The 14,623-nt window shown below is 49.7% G+C and overlaps 1 protein-coding gene across 1 annotated transcript in view; it reads right to left on the bottom strand.

Annotated features, from left to right (window-relative positions):
• Positions 1 to 1,055: 1,055 nt before the first annotated feature.
• CRTC3 (CREB regulated transcription coactivator 3) overlaps positions 1,056 to 14,623 on the bottom strand; it is a 97,665-nt gene continuing 84,097 nt past the window's right edge. Inside the window, exons 10-15 of the mRNA XM_012643796.1 lie at positions 14,213 to 14,430; positions 10,778 to 11,076; positions 6,537 to 6,737; positions 6,369 to 6,449; positions 4,916 to 5,018; positions 1,056 to 4,484 (exon numbers count right to left, since the gene is read on the bottom strand). Coding sequence (XP_012499250.1) covers positions 4,276 to 4,484; positions 4,916 to 5,018; positions 6,369 to 6,449; positions 6,537 to 6,737; positions 10,778 to 11,076; positions 14,213 to 14,430 — 1,111 coding nt within the window. The 3' untranslated portion in view covers positions 1,056 to 4,275. The remainder of the gene's footprint in view (positions 4,485 to 4,915; positions 5,019 to 6,368; positions 6,450 to 6,536; positions 6,738 to 10,777; positions 11,077 to 14,212; positions 14,431 to 14,623) is intronic.

Consider the following 14,623-nt stretch of genomic DNA (forward strand, 5'->3'; position numbering starts at 1 on the left):
CGGGAAGGGCCGGGAGTGGCTTGAACACGAGCTCTCTTCCAGGACAGGAAGGCAGCAGGGCTGAGGTGTGAGCCGTAGCTGGGGCTGGATGGAGACGGAGGCATGTTCGTAGGCTGATGGCGAGGGCTGGGTAGAAGGCCTAGGGGAGTGGCGGCGAGCCCTTGGAAAAAGATCAGATCGATGGCACACACCAAAACAAGGACCCGGTACGGCAGAGGGATGCAGGGGAAGGCAGCAGGACGGGGGCAGACTTGGGCAGGTTTACAGGGGAAAGGGGACAGAATGGGGAGCGAGTGGAAGGCCGAGGGAGCTGGCCCGATGGCCTGGAATTGCTGGGCGAGAAGAGAGGAGGCCCCTGCGAGGCCCACTGAGGGCTTGAGGAGGAGGTATGGGTGCCCCGGGTGGCAGGCGAGGACCGGGTCAGCGGACAGTGTGGCATTGCTGGGTTCTTCCAGCAGGGCTCCCAGCAGCAAAAAATGTGAAGCTCAGCCCGAGTTTCGTGGTGGCAGGTCAGAGCAGGACGGTGCTGAGGGTGTCATGGAGGCCACTAACTGGTGGACAAGGCTGGAAGGAAGGGCTGCCAGGAGAGGACAGGTGGGCTGAGAAAAGAGGGGACAAGGGGCAGAATTCTCAGTGGAGTTAAAGAACGGGGTGTGTGTGGACCAGAGCAGAAATGGGGTCGTGGGAACTTGAGGTCAGCAATGGGATTTCTGAGTAAGATTTCAGAAGGAGACAGTCACTTTTATGACAGCGCCAGGTGAGGCTGTCTGCTGTGAACCCTGCCGGGGCAGGGCAGCAGTGGGGGGGGTGGCGGTTGGAGCAGGGGTCTGCAGGGGTGATGGCAGGGGAGGCAGAAGAATGAGCGGCCTGCAGGTGAAGGGACCGAGCGCCCAGACACCTGTAGTGAGAACGTCTGGCAGGCGCTGGTGCAGGGCCCGCCTCGCCAAGGCCCGGAAGTCTGCACCGGAGGCCGGGCCGAGCGGGAGGAGGTGGGAGAGAAAGGCTTCCCTCCGGGTGGGCTCCCCTGAGGCTGAAGGAAAACACCAAATGCAGATACAACCGTACTGTGCTGCTTTTAATTATCAAAGTTGTAAAATGATGCATTATAAAACCTGGAGGCTACTTTATACAAATTCCAATCCTTAAATATTGTTTAACAGGCGGCCCTGGGAGTTAGGACACTGGCAGGAAGTCTGATTAGCTGCTGCGACGGTCCCATCCACGAAGCAGTGGAAACGCGCTCGGAACCATCCGTGCATGGGTCAGAAGAGCAACGAGAGTCAGACGGGATTGTCTTCAAATGCGCGGACAGACTGGAACACACAACGTCTCAGCTCAGGTGATACACGGCAGACTCAGGAGAAATGCAACAGGGCGAAGGAGAATTCATGTTCACCTTGACACGATCAAGAAAATTTTCTCCTAACACCCTGTGTTAAAAACCACAACCACACGGAGGGAAAAGGTGGAAACACAGACAGGCTTTCAGCTCTATGCTGTGGAACTGCTAGTAAATGGCGGCAGTACAACGATCCGTTCCTTGTGACAAAACTAAGTATTGAAAAATAGTTTATTCTGAAGCGCGTGGCCCCTTCACACGCAGAGGGCCATGGCAGGTTTGTTACGAAGGCAGCAGTGAGTGCAGGGTTGGGGCCACACTGTCCTTGGTGTGTCCCCGATACCACCTAGGCAAGGTGGGTTGTATAATGTCCAAAACCTTTTCACAAGAAAAGACTGGACGGAAGGACCTAAGGACAAATTTAATTCAGTGCTAAAGCACATTGTCATCACTATACTTCCCCAACAAATCGCTTCCCCTGGAAGCCTCCATTTCCACGAGTGCCCCAGAGAATGCCCCGGGGGCGGCAATGCCTGGTGTAGGCCTTGGGGTCTCCTGTCGTCAGGCAGGGATGCTATGCAGACAAAGCGAACTGGGACCCCGACACGATGGTCCCCTTGGGTAAGGCACTATGGGAGGCATGGATAATGCTGCAACCTCTTTTTCAAAAATGAAAACTCTTGCAACATCAGCACCACTCCCTGCTGAGGGGCGAGATCAGACTTCGGGGCCTTTGACACAGAGCTGGCTTCTTTCAGCACACGGGGTGCCGGGTGGCGTCGCAGCTAAAGGCCCTTTCACTTAAACAGAAAGTCGCCCCCCTCCGAGACAGCAAACACAAAGGGATCTGAACGTTTAACTGGGAACGAGGCTGCAAAGGGAGGCCAGAAGCCCCTTCCTGAGCCAGAAACCAGGCAAGGAGGACGGGCGTTTGATTTCGCAATTCAGCACTGAAGATTCGGGGCAAATGTGAAACACGAACACTCGGCGTCCAGAGGAAGGGGGAGTGACGCGCCACGGGGGTGACCCGAAGGTCAGAAATAAGGCCTCTGCGGGCAGCAGCGAAGTGGGACGAGGTCTGGAAAGGCTAACCAGCCCTGATCTGGGGACAAAGACTCTTCCTGCCGTAGGGACAGACGTGTCAGGTTCAGACCTTCATCGTGCAGACCTGCCTCTGTGGGCGGGGGCAGCCCAGCGACGCTCAGCGACACCCCTAGGATCCCGAGAGGGCAGTGGCTGTCCAAGCAAAGTTTCTGGCATTTTTCGTCTCTCCGTCAGGCTTCCCCTCGCCACCCCCACTCCGCCTTCTCATCGCCTAGAGCCCCCCTCGCGTTCTGCCCCCTTCGAACCGACTGGCAGGTTTCTTGTTCAGGCCCAGCCCAGGGCCGGGAGGCAGACGGTGGAGGAAATGTGGTCAGACTGTTTCATGACAAGGGATGAATGGCTAATGGTGGCTCCATGAATTAGGGCTTCGTTTTACTGTAAACTATTTCTTCAGCCTGAAAGAATGAATCTCTACGGAAAGCAAGTTGGAGTAAAACATGGATCTGAAAGGGAAGATCTTTCGAGGTGGGGGCCTGGCCAGGGTCCCTCCGGCCCCAGCACTGGGGGCCTCAGTTGGCACGGCCATTCTGGGCACGCTCAGACCACGGCGTCCACCGACTTGCTGTGGAGCGCAACCCCGCGGAGACGGGTGCCCAGCGGAGTCGCGGTTTGGTCACCAATGTCAAAAGCACATTAAAGTACGGGCTTAACCACAGGCACGAGTGTTAGAAAAGCTAACGCTCTGAGAAGATCTGGCAGGGAATGGGGACAGCTGCAGACCAGACTGCCCTACAGCAAGGCAGAGCATTCATTCATTCACTCATTCACGCATTCAACACGCAGTCACGCAGCACGTGCTCTGGCACACGAGCGCGCGCTGCCAGGCACTTGTTAGGTACCAGGGGTTCGACAATGAATAAGGCACTGTCCCTGCTCAAGGAGCTTACAGTCTAATGGGGTGACATTACACTCCTGGTCCACAGAGAAGCAGCTCTGGGGAGGGACAGGGAAGCTCGCTGCCGGGTCTGCTCAGGGCCGCCTGCGGCTCCCTCCGCCGGTCCTAGGGAGGGAGGCCGGTCCTTGTCCTCGCCCGGAGCTTGTCTGGAAGATGTCGTGTGCCCCGGGATCCCTGCAGCGCCCCCGGCCCAACCCCGCTTTCCGCCCCAGCTACCAAGAAGGAGCACCGTTCTCTTCGGGCCCATCCGTTGCCAGGGAACCTTTTTCAGTGACTGGGTAAGACGGGCTTCCTTTTCCTCCCGTCCGCAAGGAAAAGGCGCAGTGAAGCAGCAGAAACAAGATTACAAACCGGGAGACAAATTAGCATTCCGGTGGCCTCACTCGAGCCTGCCCTCCGACTTGTGGTAAAACTTCTTCATGTGATAATCGAGGCACCCGAGAGAGCCAGGCTCGGGCTCGCCACTCGGCCCTGGGACGTCCCCAGCTGGCCCGCCCTGGCCGTCAGGCCGGAGGAGGCCTGGGGGTCGGTGCCGGACGCGAGCCCCCCACGCAGGCCGTGCCCGCGGGATCAGTGGCTCTGCGCGCCACCCAGCGCTACCGAGGCCTCCGCTTACAGGACGTTTTCTATTTTTACACGCTGGCCGACTGGACGGCCGATAAAAAGGGGCAATGGCACGGAGATGGCATCGGCAGCTCCCCAGCAGCCTGACGCAGCGACGCTCCTTCCGCCACGGGCCCGAGGGGCAGCACGTAGCTCTGTGGTCTAGAAAAAGCCACAGCGTCTGAGATGGGACCTCATCTGAAAGGTTGGGGCTGTGGAACCGGTTCCTTCCATGTCAAGATAACTGAAGCCCAGGGCTGTGAGCCGGCTCCATTCTATTCCATTCTATTTCGGCTGTTTCAGAAAACAAGTCTCCGGCTCGGTCACATTCTGTTCACAGTCGGTCAGCCCGAAATGTCTCTTCAACAGAGGGGTCGAGCAGGCCCATGCTGGAGTCACTTAACATGTTGAGCCCGTCCAGGCTCAGGGGTTCAATCTGGAGCTCCTCCTCCAGCGGGAACGCGGTGTCCACGCTCAGGCTGGCCTCCGGCATGCCGGCCAGCGCGCTGCTGAGGTCTTTGAACAGGCTGGTGCTCGAGTCTTCTGAAAGGAGCAGCGAGAGGGGGACAGCGCGATTAGGAGGCTACTGAGATGACTCCTAATGGCTGCCCCCTGCGCTCTCCCTGTCATCTTCCCAGCCAGGACTGCACGCCGGGGACGGACCGCTCGCAGGCCCACAGCTCCTGCCCTGGAATCTACATTCTTTTCAGTCCGCTCCACAACTCCCCATTTTTGTGGGTTTTCTCCTTCTGAACCATCGTCAATCACCTAAGACTAAATATTTCGGAAAAGGCCCTTTCCCCCCCGCCTTGCCGTCCCTGGGGCTGGACACTGGTGTCTCGAACAGCGAAGCTGAGCCAGGGGCTTGCCCTGTTTGCTTTCCCTCATGTTAGGCTGTTGACGTATCTTACATAGGTGTCTGCTAAAACGCAGCGAAACAGGAACAGTAAGGAAGCTGGGGGGTGGCCGCTCACCTGGCAGGAGGGCGTTTGGGAAATTCCCACAGTTGGAATACAGGTTTGGTCTCAAATGAAACGAGTCCTGCAGTTCTCGGTGACCTTGTTGCTCCAGGGGCACCTGGAAGCATCAAAAGTCACATTGTGAGGATGGGTCTTGGCTTCCAAGGAGTCGGAGGATAGTGCAATGTGCTCTTAAAGCAGAGCTGGACATGCAAACTGTCTTGGATTCCCTTCTTTCTAGGATCCCAGCGTGCTCTGCTGTCATGACGACACACAGAGTACTCCTGTCAGGCAGGTGGATGCAGGGGTGGAGGAGGGGTCCCTGAGGTCCACAGTGTGGGTGACTTTTCCCCATCCACACACCGCCCAGTCCGAGGGACACCAGCGCTCATGGTTTCTGCAGCCCCTCTGGGCCTCAGACATCTCTCCTCCTCGGCCTCACCAAAGCCTTTGCAAAACTACCATTGTGGGAACCCTTCAAAGGCTCCATGTGTAACCAAGGAAGTGAGAGACTCTTTTCTTCTTTGGTTTCCAGAAAACAGAGAGTGTTTTTCTGAGCGTCCTTTTCCTACTCAGAAGGAAGAACCTCAGGTAAGCACCTGTCCATGATAAAGCCTCCATGAGGACTGGTTATAACTGGGGCCAATTTTAGGTGTTTTCCCTGAAATTAATTTTCTAAGTCATTTTTTCAAATGTCCCAAAAGAAGGAGTTTCCATCATTTTTCAGGGAAACACTGATTCTCACCTAGATCAAAATGGGCTCTTTAGAAAATGGGAAGGTAAAGACTATTGGCTCTTACCATGAGGCTTCTCCACGGCCCACTCAGGAAATAGCTAAGTATTTTACTATTATTATCAAGTTCTCAACTGTTCCTTTACTTCTTAATCCATCCTGGAACCCAATCTATACTTATTGAACACTATAAAATCTAGGACTATTAAAAATGGTCAGTATTAGGGAGAAACTAAACAGCACAAGAAAGGGGCTGAAGGAAGATACCCTATGGAAGTAGCCCCACTGGCCCCAAGACCAAGCTCTCCCAGGAGGCCACACACTGCTGGGTGTGCCGACCAGGCCTGCAACAAGACACCGCGCCACTTTCCAACTCTGCTTCTGGGACCAGGACCCACCCCTCCCCATGCCTCAGTTTCCTCAACATGAGTGGACATTAGTTGGCTGCTGTGGTCCCTTCCAGTGTTAATGGTTCTATAATTCTATGACATGAGTGGCATCGAGAGTCTTCTACCACTTGCCCAAATAGTTCCTCTGTGAGGCCCGACGCTAAATAAGGCAGCCCGCACCAGCCCCGCAGGGCTGGGGAAGATTCAAGGATCTCCCCGGCACAGAACACATCTGAAACCAGGGAAGTAGCGTGTCTAGTCTATTTGCTTGTGGGTTCTGCACATCGAACAGCCAAAATGCGCAGTTGATGCACCAAGGAAGGGGAAGACGGTGGCAACGACCTACCTGTTGAGGAAAGGCTGGGCCTGGCCTCACGGACTGCTGGTCAAAGCCCACATCCAGGAAGAAGTTGGTCAAAGACGAGCCCTTCAGGGAACAAGGAGGTGACCATTTAGCTTGGAACTCAAGCAAAATAAACGCTCCCCCCTCACCAACGTTCCTGCTGGGACTTACCTGGGACGGGAGAAGCTGGAAGTCTGGCCGGGGCAGTGCCGAGGCCGCCTGCGGCTGCTGCGCAGGGGCCTCCTGGGCGTGGGGCTGCTGGAGGAGAGGCTGGGGGAGCTCCGGGGGCGCGGGGTAAGGGGGCGGCGGGGACACCTGGGCTTGAGCCTCCGTGGGCAGGAAAGACAGCCGGCTTAGATCGGAGGACACCATCTATAAAACAAACAAACAAAGCCGCTAACTAGCTTCTGAGTTTCTAGCAGTAAGTCTTTCAGGATCAGGAAATGTCGGAGTGAGAGAGACGCCTGAGCCCTTCCTCACCGTGGTAGCCAAGCGCTGCCGTGAGAGGCCGGTTTCTGTTCTTTCAAAGTACTTCAAATCTCACTTCCCCACAAAGCATTTCCCATTTAATGACAATTTCTATTGTCTTTTTTTAAAAAAAAACAAAAAACAAGAAAACAACCAATTTAACCAATTTCCTCTCAGTTTTCTCAGTGAAAATCATGTTTTATTTTGTTTTTTAAGTGCATGATTTCTGGTTAAAGATGGAAGATTGAAAAAGGCATTTAGCCCTGCTGTCTCCCCAAACCCTACTAAAATGAGACACTAAAACAACATTAAACAACAATAAGCATTAACGAACCACACTAAAACAATAATAAATAACACTAAAATGATAATGAACAACACGAGGACAAAAATAACAGGAGAGAAGAGAATAGCAACAGAATCTGGACAAGGGAAGCAGATGGACAAGTGGTAACCAGCTTGGCAGAGCCGAGGGCCAAATGCTAAGCTGGCCGTGGGGGACCAAGAGGCAATCTGATTCCCACCAGTAAATCCCAAAAATGCCCTCAAGCTGGGGACAGCAGGGAGCAGGGGCATCTGGTGACAGTTGCCGTGAGGGGCAGTGGGCCTTGGGAGCCCTTGCCCCGCCTGTGCCTCTGTGCCGCCCGCCCTCCCTACTGCGCGCCAGGGGTCTCTGGACCTTAGGTGAGGTGCTCTACTAAAAACGCAGGGTTATGGGACATCTCATTGTTGAATCTTGAGATCTCTGCCTTTCCTTCCCTACTCGGCTCTCCGAATGCTGGAATCCAGGCATATGCCAAGATGCAAGATTGGAACGGTGTCCTTTATGGAATCTGAGGAGCCCAAGAGAAATCCTAAAACTTAGGACATCAGAAGTTCCCCAAGGAAATGACCAAGCTAGATCATTCTACAGTGAAGAGCATACTCAACAAGCCCACCCACGTCTGCAGAGCTGCCAATCAGCTTCTTAGTGTCCTGTCCTTAAATATGAGCAGAGCACCAATGGTCACCAGGCCCAGAGGAAGGCATCTGACACAAAGGCCAGAGACCAGGGCAGACGTACAGAGAACAGAAACTCGCAAAGACTTGTGTAGGAAGGGGTAGTCAGGGAAAAACAAAATTATCAGTGTAATATTTAGGCTATTAAAAAAGTCTTTATTTGTTAGAGATACATATTGAAGTATCTGTAGTATGTGTCTCTATATACATTGTTTTGAAAGCAGGGATATGGATTAAACAGGATAACAATACTGATCATTGCTGAGGCTGGATGATAGGTATAGAAGGATCCATTATATAATATTACGTTCTCTACTTTCATGCAATTTGGAAAATTTCTATCATAAAAAAATAAAAAGAAATCAGAACAAAAACTACCACTAAAAACTTCAGAGAGATAAAAGATGATATTGCATCTGTATGATGCTATAAAAAAGGAACATTCAAAGAACCAAAAAGAACGCCTGGAAATTTAAAAATGAGAGGAGAAAGGGAAAACTCAACAGAAGGGTTGGAAGATAAGTTGAGAAACTCTTCCAGAAAGCAGAGCAAATAAACAAAGAGGGAAAAGAGGAAAGAGAAAAAAACAAGGATAACAGAGGGAAAGTCCAGGATATCCAACAGTCGTACAACAGGAATTCCAGAAAGAGGGAACAGAGACAATGGAAGGGAAGAAATTATTGAAGAAATAATTAAAGAAAATTTCCCAGAAATGAGGGATATCAGTGTCTAGCCAGAGGTGGGGGACCTGTGGCCTTCTGGATCCTTGAGTGTGGCCTTTTAACTGAACCAAAATTTTACAGAACAAATCCTTTTAATAAAGGGATTTGTTCTGTGAAGTTTGGATTCGGTCGACGGGCTGCACTTGGGGGTCTGGTTCCTTCAAAGGAACCCATCAAATATCCAGACTTATGCCAAGCCACATTAGCTTGAAGTTTCAGAACAGTGAGGACAAAAGAAGACCCTATCAGCCTCCAGAAGAAAAAAAGGAGATCTTATGCAAAGTATTAAGAATCAGAATAGCATTATATTTCTCTAGAACCTAAAAGACAATGGTCAAAATTATTTCAAATTTAGAATTCTATATCTAGCCAAATTATTAATTAAATGGCAAGTAGAATAAAGACATTTTTAAGTCATGCAAGATCACATGCACTCTTTCCTATTAAGCTACCAGAGGAGTTTTTAAATGTATTGAGAGGAACACATGAATTAATAATACATACCTAGATAACCAAACAAAAAAAGTAAGACATTTATTAACTGCTAGAAGGAAAAAATGTTCATTTTGTTATTTCATAGTATACTATGTGGTTCAACTCTGACTACATTATTATAACCATAAAAATACTAAACACTTGAGTATTACTCTAGCAAGTCTTTTTCTTTTTTCTTTTTTTTGTAGAGACAGAGTCTCGCTATGTTGCCCAGGCTGGTCTCAAACTCCTGGCCTCAAGAGATCCTCCAGCCTCAGCCTCCCAAAATGCTGGGATTACAGGCGTGAGCCACCATGCCCAGCCTCTAGCCAAGATTATAATAAATGAGGAGGGTGGGCAGGAAATATATGTATATGTGTGTGTGTGTGTGTGTGTGTGTGTGTGTGTGTGTGTGTGGTGGAGGTTTTGGGAGAGTTGAAGGAGAACTAAATCCTAATCTTTCATGGTAGGATATCATTAGATAATGCCCAACGCCAAAAATCTAGAACAAAATAAGCATGAAATCAAATGGTTATACCAAAGAGATTAGCTAAAATGATTGAGAGCCGCCATTTTTAGGCAGTGAGAAATATGGTTAGCAGGAGAGGGAAAGACAGTTGTTATTCTACAACAAGCCCTTTAGAACTATTTGACTTTTTAAAATATGTGTATGAATAACATTAATTTTTTAAAATCTAAATATTAAACAAATAAAAAAATCTAAAAAGTGATATTCTCTACCCATAGTCTCCTTAAAATGTAGTCATTAGTAGAAAGCAGGAATACTTTATAAAATAATCTTGCAAAATGAAATTAAAGGCAATCTAATAACATAAAAAGAATCAAAAAAAGTATGAAATGCCCTCTCACCCACCCAAAAGGTATTAGTCATACTATTAAGATGCCATAGCTAGTAACCGGTAAAGAGTGACTAACAACCAAATCTTCTAACTCCTTCTGTTGTGTTCTGTCAGCTCCTCCTGGCTAAATCATTACTCATTTATGGTGAAGTGGTGAATAGTTAATGATGTTATAATGTGTCTAGGGTGTGACCAATAGGTTAAAAACACAGTCATTGATGATGATGGTAAGAGAACCACCCTGAGAGTTTAGAATAAAGACAAAGTCAACAAGCACAAATACAACATTTCAAGCCCTGTGTGTCTATAAAGGGCCTATTACTTCAAAATGTGCCTCTTTCTCCATAGATTTCTTTTAGTCCTTTCACAGAGATATAATCCTCATTACTCCTGGTATTTCATGAACAATATAAGTATTGTTTCTTAAATCTGTAGTTGTAATTAGGGAGGGGGTCTAATCCAGCATTGAAGCTTCAGGAAGGTATTAAATGTTTTCTTTGGCTTTCCCCTGTGACTTATGTACTTACGGAGTCTGACTGATTTCCCATACCGATTTTGAAATCCCAACCTGGTTTCCCTTAGCCATCGTAGACACACCTGGATTGCATTTTCCACACCCCACCGTTCCCCCAACCCCAAGTTTGTGAGTTATAGTGACTGAAAATTGTTCAATCTTTGCTTAAGAGTAATCAACATGGCAAATCTGCTACTAGAAAATCACTAATGCATCCTGAGTGATTCACGCTGCTGCTCTGGTTTCACGTGTAACTGCATGGAGACCTCACGGACACCCGGGGTAATAACGGGCCTAATCCAAAACAGCCCAGAGGAGGAAAGCGATTCTCACACGCTTCAGTCTGTCCCACTGCGGTCTGTCTGTCTGTTTTACCTGGGAGGCAGGATAGGCGTTCAGCGGGCTGGTTGAAGAGAGCTGTCTGCCCAGGCCCTGCTGAGCCTCGGGGCCAGGGGAGAGCGTGAGGGGGCTGACGGGAGGCTGCCTGCGCCGAGGGGCGCCACTCAGGCTGGCGGTGGACAGAGAGGGGTTGCTCAGGGAAAACAGACGGAGCGCGGGGTGCAGGGCAGACGCGCTGGCAACAGACGTCTGCGGGTGGCTGTTTAGGGACGAGGACAGCGCTGTTTTATTGAGCGTGGCCTGGATGGAGGGGTTACTCCGAGAACTCTGGAGACCTGGAAGACAGCAGATCCACAAGTTACTTGTTATGATTTCGGACCAAATCTTTTGTTTTCCAAAGATTGAAAAATCTTCCTACTATCACCTGTGCTGGTGATTCGGAATGCAAAGGAGCTCCTGGGCGGCTCTCCCTCGGGAGTCTCGCCCGCCGTGCCAACGGCAGGGAAAGAGGCACCCACGACAACGGAGGCGGCGCCATCGGCAGGAGAGTGCTTCTTCCCCAAGAGCAATGAGATCACGCAGAGCAAGGCGAGAGCAAGACTAGGTGGCAGAGGCCAACGTTCAGTGTGCTCAGCTCCAACCCAGGGAAAGGACCCGGGGCTGTGCGACACATTCTGTTTAGAGCCGTGAATGTCTCTGTCCCAAGCATACTGCCTGGTCCCCTGCTGCCTTTGGAGGACATCCTCTCCCTGAGAGCTGGGGCCTCAGGAGCTGCCTGGGTGGTGTCTCTAAATGCCCTCAGTACGCTAGGGAGTCCCAGGAAGGGATATGCCCCATCTCCCACCCCAGGGTCCCTCCCTCTTTTCCTGACTCTCAGGAAATTATTCATCCCAGTCTATCCCAATTTAGGGCAAAAGAGGTTTTTGCTGGTGCTTTGTTTATTGGGGGAAGGGAGGGGTGAATGTCATCACGAGCAAGGAAGTTTGGGAGCTGCATTTCGACGGCGCAGGCTGCTAGGCCACAAGCTCCGTGAGGCCAGGGACCCTGCGCTGCTGATCCTTAGCACGTGGCACAGGGCCTGGCATGGAGCAGCTTCGCTCAGCGAATCACTAATTGTGCTGCCGCTGCTGGGTGCACCTGAACTGGCAGTGCCCGTGTTTTAAAGTCCCCCATCCTCCTGTACCAGCCGCTGGGGTGAGCAGGACTCTGTGTTGTTTTGTGTTGATAAAAAAGTAAGTGTTTGGCTCACCCCTGTAATCCTAGCACTGTGGGAGGCTGAGGCGGGCGGATTGCTTGAGCTCAGGAGTTCGAGATGAGCCTGAGCAGCAGTGAGACCCCGTCTCTACTAAAAATAGAAAGAAATTAGCTGGACAACTAAAAATACATAGAAAAAATTAGCCGGGCATGGTGGCTCGTGCCTGTAGTCCCAGCTACTCGAGAGGCTGAGGCAGGAGGATCGCTTGAGCCCAGGAGTTTGAGGTTGCTGTGAGCTAGGCTGACGCCATGGCGCTCTACCAGGCAACAGAGTGAGACTCTGTCTCAAAAAAAAAAAAGTTAAGTGTTTGTTAAAAGTTGTGGAAATAAAGAAATGACAAAACCAAGTATTTTAAGCTGGCAATGTTATTTTTAGAAGGTAGGAAGCAATCTATGATAAAACCCTACATAATTATCCCACCATACGATAATCCACAAAAAGATCAGAGATTCGGTTGGCTCAAATAGTAATCAGAGCTACAAATCTGAATTTATATTTTTAAAAAAACTCATTCAGAAAGAAAGCTTAAACATCTTTTAAATATATGTGTACCATGCATATTAAGGAATACATAGAAACTATAAAAACTTGACACTGGTTCTGACATGTTTTGGACAAAATAATGCTATTTTGAGGGAGCTAGCCAGTGATTGAACGTGAAATTTTCGGCATGAAGCAAAGTGTCGAAGGCTGCGCTGGAAAAGGCCGGCTTCCCCGAGACGCGAGGGAGCTCTACGCCGACGCTTCTTTATTTCTGTGGCCTTGGCCTCCTCGTTCATTGAGAATTCACCTAAAAGGTAAATTGCTAAGACTCTGAATCTAAAAAAGTCTACAAGTTTCGAGAGTTTCTACTACGAGGCAAATCAAGTAAACTCAGAACTACGAGACCAGCACTTTCGCCATAAAGAACATTCCAGATCCCACAGAACACATTCTCTGCGACACGCTGGATCCCAACCAGCACCACATGGCTTGGTCACTCCCTGTTCACATTAAATCTTCCCATACACGACTTGATTCCTAAATATCAAAACCCAGACTCAGTGGATGAAAGACTTGCTGCTATTAAGGATAATAAAATCAAAAAAATCCAAAAAACAAAAACAAAGGTGGTTTCTGGAAACAATTTTTCAAACCTAAAGTTATGGCACACAATGGCAGCATCACTGCAATCATTAGGGACCTTTCCGGTGACCACTCTCACTTAGGTGCTGAGTTCTGATTTGAATAAATAAGCTCACTGAACCCAGACTGGAAACCAGCAAACACTTCCTCCACCTGGAGACCATTACTGAGGTTCCCTTCCAGGTGACACATTCCACAGCACAATTCTCGGCAGTGCCCTCACGGCCAGGGCCCGCTCCGCACCACCGTGAGCACGGGCATCAGCACCTGCCTCGTCACGGACGGGAGGATCTTCCAGGGTTCGAGCAAACGTAGCCATGTTGCAACACTGGGTCTGGGCTGTGGACGATCAAACCTGCGCAGTAACACCCAAGCCACACTATGGGTAGCATTTCTTAAATATGGCTAATGCCACATACTTAAGCACTTCTGAAAATGCGAGTCAATAACTTGGAACTGTGGCTTGGTCACTCACTTTTTACATTAAATCTTCCCATATATGACTTGATTTCTAAATATCAAAACCCTGTTTCAGTGGATGAAAGACTTGTTACTATTGAGGATAATATAATGACCCCCAAAACCCAAAAAATAAAAATAAAGGTGGTCTCTGAAATCAATTCTTCAATCAATTGAAGAATTGATTGAAGAATTGAAATATACCAGTTCCAGGCTTATTTTCATCATATCCACTATAAATTTTCTAAAATTCAAAATTTTCTTTTAAAATCCAGTGAAAAATCGGAGGAATCTAGAGAGATGGCTTAAATTATAAAATATCATCATATAAGAGCCACTAACACTGTTCAGCCAACATAGAATGGATGTTTAGTTCTTGACTCCCAAATCTTATCCCCAAGTCCCTTGGGTACATGGCTAGCGAAGACAAAAAAGGATGAGGTTCAGCAGAGCTGCCCCCAACTCATCACGCCCGTCAGCAACAGAACCAGCAAAGTGCAACGTCAGCAGGGTCAGGAGATACAGTCACTGGCGTTCAGTGATTCACTGACCAGGCCACATGGCTGGGGACCACTTATGATTAAGCCACCAGGAGGCACAGCCAAGGTCCTTCCTGAACGGGAGATACTTACCAGAGGAGCTTCTTATCCCCAGGTGAGTCATAGCAGCTGGGAGGTTGCGCACGCTGTTCCCCACGCTCATGCTACCAAAGATGTGGTCATTGGTGTCCAGGGAGGCTGGCAGGGGTGCCGAGTAGTGGAGGTTGGTTAGATCTGGCAATGACCCTCCAGTGTTCAGGGTCCCCAAAAAGGGTGAGAGGCCTATGTTTTGACCATTGTGTGGAAAAGCACTGAAAAAAGAAACATACATATTACTATTTTTTTTTTGAGACAGAGTCTTACTCTATGACCCTGGCTAGAGTGCAATGGCGTCATCATAGCTCACTGCAGCCTCAAACTCCTGGGCTCAAGCGATCCTCCTGCCTCAGCCTCCTGAGTAGCTGGGACTACAGGCGAGTGCCACCACACCGGCTAATTTTTCTA

Source organism: Propithecus coquereli, unplaced genomic scaffold (genome assembly GCF_000956105.1).
Source record: "Propithecus coquereli isolate 6110/MARCELLA unplaced genomic scaffold, Pcoq_1.0 Scaffold20, whole genome shotgun sequence".
NCBI classification, from domain to species: Eukaryota; Metazoa; Chordata; class Mammalia; order Primates; family Indriidae; genus Propithecus; species Propithecus coquereli.